Source organism: Leptosomus discolor, chromosome 1 (genome assembly GCF_034619465.1).
Source record: "Leptosomus discolor isolate bLepDis1 chromosome 1, bLepDis1.hap2, whole genome shotgun sequence".
Taxonomy (NCBI): domain Eukaryota; kingdom Metazoa; phylum Chordata; class Aves; order Leptosomiformes; family Leptosomidae; genus Leptosomus; species Leptosomus discolor.
Genome location: NC_141391.1, coordinates 67,204,393 through 67,223,838, shown reverse-complemented (window position 1 = coordinate 67,223,838; position 19,446 = coordinate 67,204,393). Strand labels below are relative to the sequence as shown.

The following is a 19,446-nucleotide window of genomic DNA, read 5'->3' as shown; positions in this document are numbered from 1 at the left end:
AAAAGTCAGGAGATGGGAGACTGCAGCCTGATAAGATTTGGAACTGTAATTAAAGGTGGAAACCAAATCACCACTGATGTTAGATAGAAGGTAGGACTAAAATTCAGGGAAATCAAGTAGATGAGATGTGTTTTTATAGCAGCAGTGGGATTAAAGAAGCAACTTGAGGAGGTAAGGAAAAAAATGATGGATGTGGAGTTTAGTAGCAGCAGAAAGGAAAAGCCAACAGTGAGTAATGAGAATTGAAACACGTCATGAAAGCAGCACAGGAATTAAACTCAGGAAAGGAAAACCAGGTTTGTTTTGTATTCTGAAACATATATATTAATAAGAACATTACTCCAGAAAGCAAGGAAAACCAACAGAGACCATCACCACCAATGAAGCGTTGTGCCACAATCGCAACTATATCTATAGCCAAAATACAAAATAAAATTTCGTCAGCATTAGGAAACCCTTTTTATGACTCTTGAAGTACACAGAATATTTTTTTTTCCAGATTAACAGGATACTCAGGAAGCAGAAATTTTTCAGGTCAAAAGTTGTGGGAGAATTAGTTCCAAAAAAAATATCAGATGCTCCTGTAACACTGATGAACACAGATAAAGGCTGCAGAACTATTTATTACAAAGGAAGGAAAAGAAAGGAAAATAACATTTGCAGAAATCATCACTGCCCCAAATCCTGAAAGACCAAACAGAAGAGAAACCTGCTTTTGATCCAAGATAAAATTAAGAGACGGAAAACATTCAATCACATCTCCAAAATAATAGTTGGGGTGGGTTTGGACAAGTTAGTTACAATATTTCAGTACTGAAGGATCATTATAGCTCCAAATGAAATAAAAAAACCTGGCTATTAGATCGTCTCAGTTATCTGTCATTTTAGATTGGTGAGTGTAGGCAAAATCCTTCAGAGCTGGCCGTCAACCTTAGGTTTTACACTGCATAAATCTGACCCACATTACTGTGAAGTTCCACTTGAAAATGGGCAAACCCACATAACAGAGAGGATCAAAATGTCCCTGTCTTCTTAACAGCTTCTTACTTTTCAAGCCAGTTTCGATTTTGACTCATGATTTGGAATTTTTGTGGCCAAGCCATGCATGCTGCAGCAAGCTGCCTGTGGACATGCAACCCACCGAGTCCCCACACATGGGAAAAGTGTGGAAAAAATGCAAGTAATTGTGTCGAGCAATCCTCAAAGCTCACCATTTCTTCTACTTACAGGTTCCCAAAATAATATTCCATTTTCTCCCACTGCCAATCCCGTCACCCTCCTGGGCTTCAACAAGCTCCATAGTTGCCTCAAGAAAAGAAGATACTTAACATCAGCAAACGGTAACCAAAGCTCATTTTCCACCGACCAAAAAGAGAAAGAGCAGAAAACACACTTAGACTAGCTTCTTCTGGAGAGCCAACCTGGAGAACTGCTTCAAGTTCTTGACAGAAATTCACTTTCTTCCAAGAAATAAAATCTCACTGCAACGAGAGAACAAAATATCTTATCCCTTGTGCTTAGCAGCATGACATTCTTGGTTAAACTTAGTCAACTGAGAAGAGACAAAGCTCATGTTCGTTGCTCTTTGTGGAAAGACACGACATACAATCACAGCTGACCTTTTTACTTTGTAGATGCAGGATTTTTAAGAAGACGTTATTGTATCATTAAAAAAGGCAGTGATCCCTTTAACAAAACACCTCTTTAAAAAACAAAAAAATCTAACCCTGCGAAGAGCTGTTGTAACATCCATAAACAACTGCAGCACAGCAGCTGTAACTGTGTCCTGTTTCCAGTCTCCAGGAAGCAAACAGGAAACCTATATGCTTACCTGATCGAAAAAGCAGCCAGTGCCTGAGATTTTAATCAATCTAAAGCAACAGACATTTTCTTCTTTTCCAGTTTTCTGGGATGCTTCCTGGCCTGCTCAGGTTAGCAGTATGGAGACCAAGCTTTTTAATAGCTGCATTACCTTCATTTTCCACATTAAATATTGCTAGTTGCCCTGTTACTGTATTTACTTTTTGCTTAGGTGTGACAGATCAGACAGGGATGTGCATTCAAACAACAAACCCACTCCTCTGCCAAGGGCAATTTATTAGCATTAGCCTCTAACTTCAGAAGGCAGGATTTTTCAGCATGCCTCAAAAACCTTCATACTATTTTGAGACGAGCAGTAACGAAAATAGATGCACCAGCCATGCAAGAGATGTAATTATGCAAACCTTCAGCTAACAAGGAAGAAAGACCTATAAAAACCTGGCAACCTATCATGTCCACCTCCTAACCTCCACTGGTTAGGATTTTGAAATTAACGGGAAGCAAAACTTGCTGAGCCCCCCTCTTTTGCAGTTCTGGGTTAGCACGTCAACCCCAAAAAGGTTTTGAAACAGTTTTGTGTTTCTTCTCCTTTCCATAAGAAGAATGAAGATGCAAAGAAGGATGAAACAAAGGCCAAAGAGCAAATTCCACTTGTTTTGACACATGCAGCAGCTGAACTAATGTCCATGAATCACAGAAGTAAGAGACAACCCAGACACAAGCCCCAGCCGTTCTTTCTGCTCTTCCTCTTGTTGCCTCTACAGAAAATGCACTTTGTTTCCACCAGCTCCTGCTTCCCAAATGCGTACCTGATTCGTTCAGTGTAATTTTAACTTAGCCCTTACCCTTGCATTTGCAGTAAGTGAAAAAGCACAGGGCAAGGTGATCAAAAGGTGAGGGCACTCTTTGTAGTTCCCTGCACTATGGTGGCAGCAAATAAGGCCTCTTCAATTAAGGTCTCATCCTGCAGCCAATCTTTGAAGTATTTAACAATGTCTTTTTAACAGGACAGATTTTACGTCCTTTGCCAAAAGCCTCCAACTCCCCTTACTCAAATACAGAACATTCTGTGACTGCTGCTGATTCCCATACTACAGCAGTCAGACAATGCTGAATACACACACACCTTTTCAGGATGCCAAATGTACAATACTGAGGATAACAAATACAGATTACCCAATCAATTCAAAGGATCAGCAAAGAACCAAAAATACTGCCCAGACAGAGAGAACAACAGCAAAGTAACATTAAAAGTACCCTCACTCCCCAACGAAGACTTATTTGCTGCACTACATTTTGGAGGGAAACTTCACGGCAAGAAATGGGATTTTTGTTTAGGAAATATCTTGTGCAGACTCCTTTAGAGCACTTGGGGAAGTAAGGTTTAAGAAGCCCCCAAATATTCAGGTTTTTTCTATCCTGAGATTCTGGAAATGTTTTTCAGCAGCTCTCAGGGTTTTTTCTTCATTGGAATTTCTTTTCCCACACTGTGAACAAATTTCATACAGCTTATATATAAGATATATTCAAGTCCTTACTGTTAGTTGCATATTATTCCTTAGAGCAGAAGATAATCAATCTACATCTTTTTAATCTCCCTAGTTTATTAGCTAGTGAAGGAAACAGCAGCTCAGCTAGTTAAGTAAGTAGGAGCACATAAGTATATTAGTCTCCACAAACCAACAACTAAACCCCACCACTTCATTGAGCTTGCTTCATGCTTTCTTCTTCAGACAAGAAGAAAGAAGGTCTCACTGTACCTGAGGGGAAGGAAAAGACTCTCAACTCTATCATCAGCTCATCCAACACGCATCCATCTGACACCTCCTGGCAGCTGACTGGTTTTCAGCTTCAGCCAGCCCAGCTGGGCCAGATTCCAGGCATTTAAAGATACTCAGGTGCAGCTACCAGCAGTTGGCTGATAAAGAGCTTGTGCAAATACTCCTTTTGCAAACAGGTCTTCAGATCAAGTGTGGTGCTATAAAGTGGCAACCGAAGTTTCTCCTGAAGCCTAAACACTGAGAAATGGACTCAGACCTAACATGAACCTGCTCCCATCTTTGGAGCAGTTCCACTGAAGTTACTGACTCCCATGCGACAACAGAGATTAGGACCTTAATCAGAATATTTCTGGTGTGCTCCCCAGTTTGGCAAACTGTAACCCAAAGCCTACTTTGTCACATTTTCTCTGTTCTTTTATTATTGTTTTACACCATATTGCTTCCTCTCACTTACTTAACTGTTGGTATTGTGCGCACACCTTCTGTCTCTGAAGCACTCTTTGCAGGTACCAACAGCAACCTCTGTTTTTCCCTTTCTAAAATAAACATAGTCACATAGAGGAAATTGTTTTAAAAAAGTTAAACTATTCAAGAGTGAACAAGCCCATTGTTTGGAGAGGAGACATCAGGGCAGCAGTGCACTACCACAACTGTGTTGCAGAGCATCCATAAAAATCCTGTGGACCATGAGGGTTCAAGGCTGGCGTGTGCTGGGATAGGGAAAGGAGGGGACAGAGCATTCTCATTGTTCAAATGTAAACAATAATAATAATAGGTTTTTGTAACTGAGAGAAGGAAGCAATCTAATGTGGAAAACAGTTGTTATTACTCTGTTTGTGACTCCTTGTTCCCAACAAACATGCTGCGCTACTTTGTAACACTGAAGGGGGCTAAACTGAGCTGACCTGAAATTGGGCAAATGCCTGAAACCCCATCTGATAAGATGGGCTTAGGAATACCTGTTGCATTTTTATACTGGATGCATGCCAGAGTGGAAAATACTGGGTGAAGGATCCATACCTCTCGTCACTCTAAGAGCTTTACCCTCATACAAATTCCAGTTGTTCAGGCACTAAACTGGAATCACTGCCAAATGGTGGCTTAGGCACCTTCGAGGAGAAAGCTGTTACCTGAGTCCAAGGGCATGATCCTCAAAATAATCTCCTAACACCTCAAAACCTGAAGGTTCATTAGAATTTTTTTCCAACACAACTGAAGTTCTCTGCATACAGTGTGATCTGTATTTAGACAACGCAATATAGAAAGAAATTCCAAGAGCCGGACCAAACCCCCAAGTCTTTCCTTGGGCAAGGACATAGGCTTTGTTCAGGGCCATGAGGACAGCTCTTACATTTTTAAGCTCTAATATTAAAGGTTGGTACCATCAAACCTCCCCTAACGCTTTCAGCGAAAATGGCAGCAGAGGTTGGGTTTGTGCTGACCTGCAGATGCACATTACTTGTGCTTGGGGCATGCTAACCAGACCAGGACGCCTCACAGGACATAAGCAGAGGATCTCCTCGCTTAAGGATGCCACTGCAGTTTAGGGTTGCAAATCTGGCATTCCAGAGTTATATTTTTGGGCACTGCGAAAATTGTCGTCACAAAGCGGTGATACCTAGGGACCCAAAGGATCAAGCAAGGACTTTGAAAGTCCCACTTTTTTGCTATGTACCCAACTTCTATTTACATCATTCTGTGTCTTTGAGCCTCTGTGGCTCATATGACACTTAAGTAGCACTATACACCAGGCAGCTGAGCCAAAGAAGCTCCTCTTTCAAACTGTAAAAAATATTTAGTCCCTTTGTTTGACAACGTAAACCTTAAAAGTTCCAGTCACACTCAGAAAAAAATAGCAATCTCCCCTCAGGCTATCTTAAACACACATTTTGTTTTGCTGCTTGAGTTAAAAGATGACTAAATCTATATTTCATTTCTCTGATGCTTTTTCTGCCATAGGGCGTTCTGTTCTGTCTACAAACTGTTTCATCCGCGAAGCGTTGCAAGACTTCATCACAAGCAATGTACATACTTCATTCGGTCAAAGGAGGTATTTTCATGAAATATTTAAGTTATAGAATCATAGAATCACAGAAGGGTTTGGGCTGGAAGGGACCTTAAAGACCATCCAGTTCCAACCCCACCTGCCATGGGCAGGGACACCTTCCACCAGACCAGGTTGCTCAAATCCTTGAGCACTGCCAGGGAAGGGACAGCCACAGCTGCTCTGGGCAACCTGTGCCAGTGCCTCACCACCCTCAGGGTGAAGAATTTGCTCCTAATATCTCATCTAAATCTCCCCTGTTTTAGTTTGAAACTGTTACCCCTTGTCCTATCCCTACACTCCCTGATCAAGAGTCCCTCCCCACCTTTCCTGCAGGCCCCCTTTAAGTACTGGAAGGCTGTTAGAAAGTCTCCCTGGAGCCTTCTTTTCTCCAGGCTGAACAAGCCCAGCTCTCTCAGCCTGTCCTCACAGGGGAGGTGCTCCAGCCCTCTGATCACAAAGTTAGCACATCTTAACAGATTCAAGTAAAAAATCACATATTTTTGTAAGCAAAGCACAATATAAAATGTTTTCATTTTACTGGCATCAGAGAATTTTCCTTCTCAACTTTGAAACAACATCTAATTACACAGGGAAACACTCAAAAAACTCAGTAGCTTGATTTTTTTTTCTTCAAGGAATCGATCCCTAAAATAACTCTATAAAGCCACATGACAACATCTGCAAAAATTATTATCACAACTTACCTTGCAGACAAATAACGTAATTTTCAATAGCTGGAAGTCAGAAAAAAATCAGAGAAGGAACCAAACGTTATCAACCAAAAGCAGAAAAGTTTACACTGAAGAAGGCAGTAGACACCACCTGTACTTTCACCTGAAGTGCTTAAACAACATTTGATAGCCATCTTGGTAGATGACAGAGAGACAGATAGCAAAATATTATCTTTGCCCCATACGCACAGTCCTGTTAAAATGTCTGAACACTCTACTGGAGTCCTAGAGGTTTAGATGGCAGAAGCTAGAGAGTTTGAAAGTAAGTTGAAGGAGAGCTGTGTGGTTTTGGGCTCCCAAGAAAGACGTTTTGAGTTTCTGTTTCAAAAACCCAGCTATGACATGCAGTTTTGGAAAGGTAAAGCTTCTCTAACGTAAAATGAGAGAGGCAATATCTTGAATTCTTCATTTCACAAGCTAGCTCTCTAAAAACAAGTGACCTACTGATCCCTATCCATTTTCTCATATACACCTTTGAAATCCACCAAAAGATGGTAAGAATTAGATGAGTGTTTGGCTAAAACAGCGAAAATTATTATTTTTTAATCTTGAAGGCTTAGGAGTTAAAAGAGTAATTCTGCTCTGCAGACTCACTACATGAAACAAGTTGCTTGTGTTTCATGAAAGCTTATGACTTTCACCTAGAAGAAGAAAAGGATGGAAATATAGATTGCACCTTTCCTTCAAATAGAAGACCAAAAAGCAAGCAGCTCCTTCCCCAAAAGACAAAGGACAGAGATAAACAAGTTCTTCAACTAGCCCTCTGACATATATTCGTATAAACTATACATCACATACTATGGAGACTGCTAAAGCAATTCCTCAGAGAAGTAAATCAGAAGATGGAATCTTTTGGAGAATTACTCATGACTAATGCAACTAAGCAACTATGTTAAGACTGTCTGTCCTGGTTTTGGCTGGGATAGAATTTATTTTCTTCCTAGTAGCAGATACAGTGCTGTGTTTTTGATTTAGTGTGAGAATAATGTAGATAGCACACTGAAGTTCCAGTTGTTGCAAAGTAGTGCTTATCCTAAGTCATGGATTTTTCCATTTCCCATGCTCTGCCAGGTGCACAAGAAGCAGGTAGGGAGCATGGCCAAGACAGCTGACCCAAACCAGCCAAAGGGATATTCCATACCATAGGACATTGTGTTTAGTATATAAATTGGGCAGAGTTGGCCAGGAGGAGCAGATCACTGCTCAGGGACTGGCTGGGCATCAGTCAGCAGGTGGTGAGCAATTGCTTTGTGCATCACTTGTTATCTCAGGTTTTATTTCTCTCTCTTTTTGTTATCTTCCTTTCCATTACTATTATTATTATATTTTATTGTAATTATCAAACTGTTCTTACCTCAACTCAAAAAAGTTTTACTTTGTTTTCCTATTCTCATGGGTTAAGATAACAGAAGTTCAATAATAATAATAACAACAACAACAATAATAATAATAATAGAAGATAACAAAAAGCACTGTACCAGCTGCTTGGAAGAAAACTAATTCTATCCCAGCTGAAACCAGGACACTGTCCACCTGAAACTCCTAACGATTTTCAGATCAAGAGTATTGTAGGTAATTCACATATCACAAGAGCTATTGTAACCCAGGACAACTATAAGGTATTTGTCACCAGAATTGTATTAGCCACAGTTTTTAAAATTATACTCTTGATTACCCATTCACATCTGAAATTATAGGATCATTCTCTCCCAACTGCTATGTGTTTGTTAAGTGGACAAAACTCCTTACTAAAAGACACCTGCAAGATACTCCCACTGAGCCCTTCTAGGTCCTCTTCTAACTTGCTCCCTGGACTCACTTTTTTGTGGCCTCTATTGACAAAAGTTCCAAAACTGACTAGAAACTTTGAAATGAGAAATAAGGGTAATTCTGATTAAAATAATTAGATGACACTGAGACTCACTGCATGCTGATAGCAGTGCAGGTGGAAAAACGTCACATCTTTTCCACCTAGGGATAAGAAGGGATAATAAGAAGCAGCCCCTATAGAAGATTCCCATAGGGTCCTCCAGTTAGTTCTTTGGCCTCAATCCAGCAGGAAAGAATAAACCTTTTCAACAGCCTGGTCCCCTACCCCAAATTGTGTGCAAGCTGACAAACTCACCGTCAATGACACCAAAGACTGCTGACAGAGTAAGTAAATGTGAAAACTAAGACTGTCAGCAGCCCTTGTCTGTTATTTTCAGAAAAAAACACCAACCAACAAGGCTGAGGAAGGTTTCATGCCATACTCGAGACAAAGTGCCGGAAACAGAAGCTGTGTGTGAGGCTAGATTAACCTCTGACTAAGACAGAATTTCTTTCAGGTTTTTTTTTTAAATCACTAAGCAAGAAATGAAACACAAAGAAGTTGTGTTGATGTTCGCTTCGTGCTTTGGAAGAAGATGCAGTGGCTCTGAAATAAGAGAAAATAGATAAATAAATAAATACAAAAGCTAGCTTCAATTGGGAAGTGATGGAAATCTTACAATAAACTTTGATCCTTTGAGCGTGCTTTACCAGGAAGCCATGTATGTTCAACCTTTTCAGGTTAGCTTGACCTTTGAGGTTAATTTGAAAGTCATGTGGGATTTTGTTAAACACGACAAGCGCACACACAGTAAAAGGAAGTAGCGCAAGCCATCTTACTAAGCATGACTTCAGTGCAGCTGAACAGATTGCAACGGCGCATGAGATTGGGAACTTCTCAAAGGAACAATGAAGAAGATAAGGAAGTAAATACAGCTACATCCTGGCTCCAGGACTGGTTCTGCCTAGAGAGTAAATACCTTCCTGTTGACAATCCTCCATATAGAAAAGTAAAAGCACACTATAAGAACGGCAAGTAATTCTTACTCTAAGATATTGAAGCAAAGTATCTCTGCTTACTCATCAGGGAAACTGTAAGTTCTTTTTTTCACTATTGTATTATTTTGTCATATATTCTTCAGTGGCCATGAAAGCAGGAAAGATATAAATCCCTACCAATTCACTGCATACTATGGCATTAATGTCATACATGCTAGCAACTCTAATTAAATGGGCTTTTAAAACAGCACCAATGGTCAGGAAGACATTTTTCACCATTTCAAGAGTCACAGGCGCAGCCAGATTTTGTTTTCTGAGGATTCATTTTACTTGTACTAAAGTAACACAACTGGTTTTGACATTTTTTTCTTCACTCACATGCATAACCCTTAATGTCACACAACAACAATCCTTAGAAAAGGTCTGGTCCTTGTAAGAAGACTCATAGGAACTTAAATCTTAGCAAACAGGGACAAAATGAAAATCATATGCAGAGGCTGGGGACGTCCAAGGGGCAAGGAAGCAGGCTCAAGGAGTTCAGAGTCAATGGATCTATTGGAACAGGAGCCTAGAGGCAAGGTCTTGTATTGCCCCTAATTCTGTGTGTGCATCTCTCTGTAATTGCAAAGATTCTTAAAAGCCCTTGTTTTCTTGGAGGAATCATCATCCAGGGGTATAAAAGTGGTGGCCTGTATATCAGCACCCCAGAGCCCCCATACTGCTTCATTATTATGCACACAGCTGGAGAAATAACAGTTTTTCACCTCAAATTAAGGCACCAAAAATTTTGAAATAGTAACTTTTATAACATTGCAATTTAGAATATGACAATTTTATGTTGTTTAAAAAGGAATTCAAATCACTTTTTTAACAGAAGAAATGGGAAATAAGCAGCAATTTCAGAGATCTTGAGTGGGACCACTCTCAGAAATCTGCTGATAATGTCATCCATTTTAGATATTTCTACTTTCTGTCACAGCATGCATCTTAATGTGATTGTAACATACACCCCTCAAAACATGCATTTCCTTCACTTTTTAACACAAAGAATAAAGATTTTTAAAAGCAGATAAAAAAGGAGGCTGGGGTCCCTCAGTTTTATAGGACAAGTCAGAACAGAGACCTAAATGGAGGAAGAAAAATAACATTTGCCAGTGTTGCTGAATTGACATCTCTGAACAGTGACAAATTCTTTATCAGAAAACACACATGGAACACAGTCCAGCAGAAGAAACTGCCCTATAAAATTGTGTGACGATGCTCTGAAACTGTTTTCTGAGGGAAGAAGGAGCTCAGTCTTGATGGAGATACTGCTTGGGAACTCTGTCATTGGATGTCATCTGTGACTGGTTTTGCCGATGTGCTCACTTTTCACTGAGTAACTTGGCTGAGCCAAATAAATCATTTCATTTAAGCACATCACAGATATTAAATGGCAACAAGTTTGGGGGGGGGGGGGTGCAATCTGAGAGGAAAGTAAGTTCTATAAAAACTTTATATGAAAATTTAGATCCTAAAATATCTAATATTTTATTTCCTTTGGAAAAGGCGATTTAAAATAAAACCCAAACACTATCATCCATCATTCAGACTCTTCCAACAATGTGCATTCTGTGAACAGAGTGTATTTTAAGAATCAACGAGCCAGCAAAATTTATATTAAGATTCTTGAAATGCATGCTTTTTTTGGCACATAGGAGTTCAAAATGCTTCCTATTTTGATTGGGACGATCACAGTGCCAAGCCACACTCCTTCACAGTCCCGACTTAGCAGACTCCACAAGTCTGTTTACATTTACAAGATCTAGAAGTTATTACAAAGTTAAGCCAACTTACCCTGCGCCACAAAATCCAGCCATGAACACCATTCTGAGAAAAAATAATAGCTCTTCATTTCTGCTACAGAAATTCCTCTCTGATTCATGGTCAGAGAAGAAAAATCTCCACTTTTCCCTTCCTCTGCTCAGAACAAACTACCCTGAGAAGGTAAGAGCTTTCATATTAATTGAACTTTGTTCCATAAATGCAACAGGTGGCACAAGATGACTTTACAAATATATTTTCTTCCAGTAATACCATTGTGCTTGTCATTATCTCTTTAATTATAGTGTTATCCCCTCATGTCCCCACCCTGAATATTTACAGACTGCCGATATACCCAGTGTCTGATACAGTATATCTAGGCTATAGGCTGAAGCCCTAAGCATATTTTCATTCATGTTAGGCTTTAACAAGGCAAAGCAAAACTGTTTTTCACTCAGATATTCACAACACTGTCTGGAACTAGTTGTATTGAATTGCTCACTCATAGGTTTAATAATTCAGTGCAGTCTATCACCTCCACTATGGATTCACACCCAACTGTCTTCTCCAACTTTCTACTGGAAAAAGTGCAAGGGTATTTCCAGCAGGACAGGTAATGAAAGTCTCAAGCGTGGAAACCCCAGATCTCAAATAAATCGCTTTTCAACATGTTTATCCAGCCAGCAAACAAAGGTGTGAATGCAGCAAACAGTAAACACAGCCTTACACGCCTGGACCTATCTAGCGTGGGGACTAACAGTAATCAAGTTGTAGTGGCAGACCTTAACACTGACCAGAAATCTCAGTGTTTACACAGGCTCCAGGCAGGCTTTGGCTATGTTGAAGCCTTCAGGCACTTATGTCTGCTATATTCATGTATTCAGTCTGACACAAGTTCAGTCTGACATTTCCTGCATTCATGCATTTTGCTGTCCTGCCTGTAAGCTAACACCCTTCTCCCCAAACAAGAATGCCCAATATCCAACAGAAATACTCATACAACTCCAGAAGATGCACCAAATCTCCATCCCCTCAGATGTATCTTGACATAGAAGATGCAAGAGTGCTCTTCCTCTAGACTCCTCTCCACTATTTTTGGTGGATTATCCAGGTTGTGGATCAACCAAGCTTCCTCTAAGTCTTTTACTACAAAAATCTATTAGTATTAGACACCCACATTATAGTGCTGCCTCACTGTACCTCATCGCAGTACTTCTCTGGATTGTATTGGAAGGACTCTGAGACACAGACAGTCTCCTCATCCATCCATTCATTACATGCCTAGAACGTACACACGAAAGCAAACTGCCTCAGAGCTTCAGTCATCTTCATCAGAAAACCAACCTGAATCCAGGGTGAAAAGACGTAGACTACAGGATGTCTCCAAAGATACTCCCCGTCCATACTAAGCGCAGCAGAGACTGAAGAGGGATGCCTCTGGAGTCTCCACTTGCCAGACTTGTTTTACAGCTCTTAGTTCAAGCTGACCTACTGTTCCCATTTGCTTAGAGAAAGCGAGAAGAGGGAGGATCTCAAAGGATGGTCTGTAAGCACCATGCCAGGAAGCCCACCACAAAGGACCACAGCAGGTCAGCACCCTGGAAAATCTCCCCTGCTGATGGGAGATAGGTGTCCCCACAGAAGGCTGCTTGAAGCCACGGCCTTCCAGGGCTGAAATCCTCCACAAACTCTACAACTGCCGTCCCACCTGCCTACAGTCAGAGACGCAGAAGCACACAGAAGATGTATGGTCAGGGATGGATGCAGAAACCACAACGCTGTCTCACACAAGCCTGGCTGTACCAGCCTGGGCCCTGCCTGCCCAGGCAGGAGAGGCCACGTGGCACCTGGTTCCAAACCTCTGCATTCCAAAAAGCAAGCATCACCAGAGCCAGGGCTCAACCAGGGTGAAGGGATAAAGGCAACGCAGCCTGCCCTGGGTAAAAGACTCATGCAGAGAGCAGCGCAATGGGGATTAGGCCGAGGAGGACAGATCCAACTGTCCATGAGCTGTAAGTAAATAAAGTCTGCTTTGTTAAAATGAAAATAAAACAGAGATGGATTTGATGAAGCATGAAGACACTGAAAGCCAGCCCAGCTTCCCTTATCAAGGTAAAAAAGGTAACGCAAAAGCAATATATGAACTATGACATTTATTGTTCATGTAAAAATTTCTATATCCTATATTAAAGATTTTAACATGTGGGGAAAGGGTGAAGTGACAGTGAGCAAACCTGCTCTCAGAAATTTCCAGAGATGTTAATGAAGAGAGAACAAAGCTCTGTGAGACCTGGGCCAACAGGACAGAGTGGCTTAATTTTGTCACATGAGAGATGCATACATCATGGGATTCACAGAATTACAAACACACTTGGAAATATATGCTTGCCAGAATTATAATTTTACCCAGCGAAGCTACAAGACAGAAATGTTCCCAGGCTTCACTACCTCTCCGCTTCCACAATCTAAACCCTTGATCCACCTTCTGTGTAACATTTGGTCTGGAAGTGTCACTGAAAGCTAGCTGAAGTCTGCCACCAGGGAGGCGGGAAAACTCTTATCAGACCAAAAGGCCATAAAACGGCTTTGACCAGAACAATGGAATAATTCTTGCTGGATATATAAGGTTAACTTTAGAAGCATGTAATTGCTTTCCTACTGTCAACATAAAATGGGTAACAGGAAGGAAAGGAAACAGCATTTTTGCATACTTGGACTGCAAACAGACAAATCAAAAGGAGTTTTGGAATAATAATAAAGACAGGTGGGAGAGCAGACAGCTTCTTACAGAAACATACGATTCTCTGACTATACACACGTATACATAGTGAAAGGAACCTGTAAGTAAGAGATGATTGTGTAGCATTACAAGATTTATATTAAGAATACGAGTCTGAAGGAAATTAAGACTAAAATGAGGAAAACTGTCTGTGTTAGAAAGTGTTCAATATATTAGTGTTTTTCTCCTATGCAGTGAAGGCTTTGCCTATACTTGGAATTAGCTTCAATCCATTAATGAATGGCCAGCAGGTGCCTGAAACTCCTAAGTACATAAATGTTCTAAAATAATTGGTGCAAGTGGTAACTTTTATAGCTACATTTTGATTGTGACTACACTCGACTGCAGTGTGATTACTACCAAGTGATGGTTGAATTCTACATGAAGGTAAGACTGAAATTTGAGGGGGCCTTGTTTTGCTTTGCTTTGTATGATTGTGTCTCATGTGTTTAAAATACAACCAAATTTTTCCTGGGTTTTCTTTACTGTGATTAACAGCAATTAACATCAAAACTTTTTCTAGTCTGAGCTGAATAGAATTACTTGTTAAATCTTTATAATTTATTAGTTAGCAGGTAAAGGTTAGTTAAAGGTACCAAACCTTGGCCTCATGAATGCCCAGAACTGGTAAATCAGGAAAGATGAAATCATTACGCTTCTGAAGTTACAAAAAAAAAGGTTATCAAAAAACCTTACCATTTTCATTCCAAGCAAAACAGATGACAAAGGACTCAGTAAGCACAGTACAAAAGAAGGCGTGAGCAAAAGGAACCACCAGAGAGGCATTTTTCTCTACCTATTTTTTTTTTCTAAGAGTAAATGTCGACATTAAAAAAAGGAATATTGAAAGGCCTTGAAAATTTTATATTTTCCTGTAAAGGCAGCTTAGCTTACATTGATTTCAATTTCATACACTCTGAATTAGTGTAAAAAGAAATGAAAAAAAAAGTCCTCTCTTTTTAAACCATACTAGGTCACTGTGCATATAAATCCAAGAAAGGACTGATTAATTAATTATTGAAAAATCTGCTTCAGCTTATCTCAGCCAGTCAAGGTTAACCTATTTCAGAGAAAAATTCCAACAAAATGTAGCTTTACTAAACTCAAAGATTATATAATTATCACTCACACTAAAATATTATTACACCACATACTGTATGAAACAGACTTTGAGATTGAGTAAGTGGCAGCAAGACCTAAATTTAGTATATTACACTTAAAGATCAGAGGCTTCCTGATTTTTTGAGTACAGCTAAAAAGCAATTTTTTGGTGTAATTAGTTATATTTTTTAAGAGCAGAGCACTCAGTGAAATTCTTCTGGAGTATCAAAGGAGGGTTGGTGTAAAGCATTCAAATCTGTGTTTGTTAGATACTATCACACACCTGGAACTGCAATGAAAAACAAGATACAATGTTTTTCTCCAGTAAGTACTGGTGACAGACAGTAATCACTATCCATGAGTAATATCTAATATAGATAAAGATATATATTTTTTAACAGTTGCTGGATACCTACATGAGTATGCTTTGAGAAAAAATACTTGTTCCTGCAAGAATCATCAGTTGAGAAAATCAGTAACATGTATACTAGGCTACTTACTGCTATTCACCTCACATGCTGATCAAATTTAAGTGCAATGTTCCAGGCAGATACAACTCACACTATAGGATCACCTACACATTCACCTCACCAGAGCATATTTGACGTGGGTTATTTCGTGAGTGCCGTCTGCCATGAAGCATGTGGATGAATCTTGGCAGGATCCTAAAATGACTTTCATGTCCTTCCCTTAAAAGGCGGCGTTGAGACATGGATGTGTACCCCTGTATCTTCACCAAGGTATTCAGCAAAGGAAATAAAAAACCAGCTCTTCAGAATTACACTCTTCTAACACACTGAAAGATACTCTGATTTTGTTTTTAAATGTCAATGGAATATCAAATTTCTTTGTCAAATTCAAATGCTACCAAAAAAGACAAAAAAAGGATGCAGATTTAAAGAGCTGGAAATGGGTGCAGTGCAGCTATTTGTATTGTATGTGCTTTTCCTCAGAAAGCAATACCTGGTTTTACTAGAAAGAAAAAAGAAAAAGCCGTTGTACTTAATGGACTGAAAATGCCAAGATAGTTTCTGCACAAAGCTGCGAGACCTTCTCAGTTCCTAGCATGCTGCACCCAGCAGACAGGACATCTTAGCACAGCTTTCAGTCTGCTTTCAGTGTGACTAGCATGAATAACGGAGGCACAGCTTCTCACGTAAGCACGTCACACGAGCAGACGAAATTTAACAAAAATAAAGTGTGAAAACATCTGTTTTTCAGTGTTTCATCCAAAATAACTGTAGCCAAACTAACAGCCCTGTACTGTTTTCGATGAAGAAGAGCTCGCCCAAAACTTCGAGTTTGTTAGTGCTCTCCAGCTGCGCACAGCGATCCAAAGCTGCTGCTCATCCCAAGTAGCTGGTACTATCGCCTCTGTCTTCACATCCTTCTCCTGAACGTGAGGGTTGTTCAGTTGTTGCAAAGAGACATCCGAGGTTTCTCCTGAACAAGGGCAAGTGGAAGATCATACGTTCACAATTCGGCACTCCGAGGGCAGAAATCTCACGCTGACCCTTGCTGGTTCTGTGTGTGAAGCACCCCGTATTCCTCAGGGGCCAGTGCTATGCTCATGCCAGCAAATTAAAAGAAAATAGCGTTGTGAATACAATGTCGTCAATTAGAAACTCCTCTTCAGTTCGTTTGCCCTAAGTCAGGCTCTCGTCGTCAATCCACCTCCTCTTCCTCCCCCTGCATTTGCACAGAAGTGAGCACTGAGCCCCTCAAAGGCAAAGCCTGTTTCCAGAATATGTGAGCAGAGAGGTCTCACAAGAAAAACCTGAATCTTCCTGGGAGTTAACAAACAACTAATAGGAAGGAAGGGAGGGGAAATGAATCCCGGGCTTCCTCAAAACATATCAGGAAACCCTACACTGTCTGTACCCCCTGTCTCTTTCAATGCAGGAGAGAGGAAATTGATAATGCTGCTTTACTTGGCAGTCAACATTTTCCTTTCAACTGTTTAACTATGTCCTGTATGGCCACAGATCTGCCACAACTCCAATGTATACCATTATGCACATCAAACTGAAGAAGTATTTTGAAAGATGGTGTACTATCACTCTGAGAGCAAATTCAAACAGACAGCCTTTACTTAAGTCACACTGAAGTAAATATTAAATAGCTCCTTACAAAATACTAATCTGAATACACTTTGTTAACAGAGGAGAATCATTATAGTTTTAGCTGGAAAATGTTCAGCTTTCAATGTGAAATTACAGGCAAATGTGACAATCTTGAAATGTGTTGATCAAGAAATATTTATCAAAATAAATGAGAACTGATGCATTTCATCCAAATATCACTTGTTTTCCAAATTCATTATACTAAGCAGATGGACCACTGCGTACTGCAGCCGTGCTACTCATCCTGGATAAAAGGCCTACCAAGCTTATTTAAGTAATATAGAAATCAAAAGGAAGGAAGAAAGGGAACAGCTTAGTGATGGAAAACCACCATGATACGCACTGCAAATGTACTATACACTCAGGGTTCAAACAAAAGAGGAACTGAAGTAAGACACTGTGTCCATATTAGACAAAATTCCACATTTTCTGTGCTGCTTGTCACTGGGGGCCACAAAGCAGTGGTTCTGGTCAGATACAGGAGAACAATAGTGTCCTCAGGCACAATACTGAAACCTCCTCCTTGCTGCTGAGTTTCACAGTGAGGCACCAAGTGTCACCAGGAGATGCCTGCGGCACATTGCCAACTATCAGGGCTTTCCCCCTGCCTGGCAGGCTACTACTTTTCTGGGGCACACCAGCCTTACGACTGAACGATCCAATCTGACCATCGAGTGGGATGCTGATGTAACTACACATATTCTCCCAGCAACCAAGCCACCAGCTAGAAAACAAGGCAGATAGGACAAGAGAAAACGGCCTCAGTTTCCACCAGGGGAGGTTTAGACTGGACATTAGGCAAAACACCTTCACCAAAAGGGTTGTGAGGCATTGGAACAGGCTGCCCAGGGAAATGGTGGAGTCACCATCCCTGGAGGTTATTTAAAAGTCGTGTAGATGTGGCACTTAGGGACATGGTTTAGTGGTGGACTTAGCAGTACTAGGTTAAAGGTTGGACTCAAAGATCTTAAAGGTCATTTCCAACCTAAATTATTCTATGATTCTATGAAAAGTGATTCTTTATCACAGCAGCGTTTTGACCGTGCAGTGATGCTACTGGCACATGGTGGAAACCTCACAACAATTTGCACAGAGGATTATTACAATGAAGCAAAAGGACATTCTCCTTGCTTTCTTCATATATCAAACGCACACAGAAGATTGATGACTTGAGTTGTAAAGTTGTTAAGTACACACAATCCTACTGAGAGCTAGCCATTAGCTACATCCTTGTCCACAAAACAAGCTTTTAATCTTCTTTCAAGCACTCAAATTTGTGCCTAGAAGCAAAGAAATTAATCACAACAATGGCTATGGCTGTGCACAATCAGTAGGAAACAGATGGTGTAATGCAGTGTTTTCCAAACAGCAGCAGCCTCTATCTCCAGGAAAATAATCTGAATATTTTCCCTTGCCATTGGCATTACTATAACAAAAGCTCCTATTAGAAGGATTTATTCTTTGCTTTGCATGGCATCAGCAAATTACGTAGCAGTTTAAAGACAGTCATATTCTTTGAGTATTAGATGGCAGAAGTAACTAGACTGCACCTATCTCTTCTTTCACATCACATGAACCGTAATATTCAATGGGTAATACCTTCACAGTTACCTTTAAATGACTGTAGACAGCCTGATGGAATCAACAAAATCACGGCAATGAAACAGGCTTATTTTTCTCATGCTTCATTTCCAGGTCTGTTTCTGACTGCAGGCATAGTGTTGCACATTGACAACAGAAGCAGCCACGCTGACTTAACATGTGCACCCTCTCTCTGATTCTTCCTTTCATTTCCAGGGACTCACAATATTTTGGTAAAATAACTTCAAGTTTTCTTGGGAAACATGACATTAAGCTGCCATCACTTTCATCATTGCTGGGTGTGCTCACTGTTCCTTTCATCTTTTTGTTTGTACAGGAGCCTTATCTTTACGGGACATCTCAAATGCCCTACTGTGATCTTTTCCCTCCAAATCCTAACAATTATTTACAGGGCCTTCCTTACATCCTCACATTCAATGCGATGCTGAAATGTTCACTTTATAGGACTGTGTATCCCTCCTAACTACACAGTGCAGGAGGCTCTAGTAGCAGAATCAACATTGCCGTAGTGTTTCTTCTGTATTTCTTTCATTCCTCAAGACAAGTTATTTTTCCTATCTGCTGATATGCCACTGCCACTGGTGTTGCTGTTTCTCCTTAATTGTAGATCTTGTTTTTCACAGAAAAGAGTGCATTTCACAAACAAGAAAGCATGGCACCTCTTGTGCCTGGCACTTCAAGATCCCACCATTCACACATGGCACAGGAGTCCACCTGTGAGGTCTGTATCTACCACACATCTGGTCTTGTACTCCCGGCAGGAAGGAACTTCTGCAGAGAATCTTCAGTATCAGAAGTACTATCACACAAAATCATAGAACTATAGAATGGTCTGGGTTGGAAGGGACCT

General features: G+C 40.4%; 1 protein-coding gene across 3 annotated transcripts in view; it reads right to left on the bottom strand.

Annotated features, from left to right (window-relative positions):
- MCF2L (MCF.2 cell line derived transforming sequence like) overlaps nucleotides 1-19,446 on the bottom strand; it is a 158,148-nt gene that overhangs the window by 87,639 nt on the left and 51,063 nt on the right. The window contains exon 1 of one of the 3 annotated variants that reach the window (XM_009946323.2): nucleotides 15,463-15,583. The exons of the other annotated variants lie outside the window; for them this stretch is intronic. Coding sequence (XP_009944625.2) covers nucleotides 15,463-15,583 — 121 coding nt within the window. Of the gene's footprint in view, nucleotides 1-15,462; nucleotides 15,584-19,446 lie in introns of those variants that run through there. 3 annotated transcript variants of the gene reach the window in all.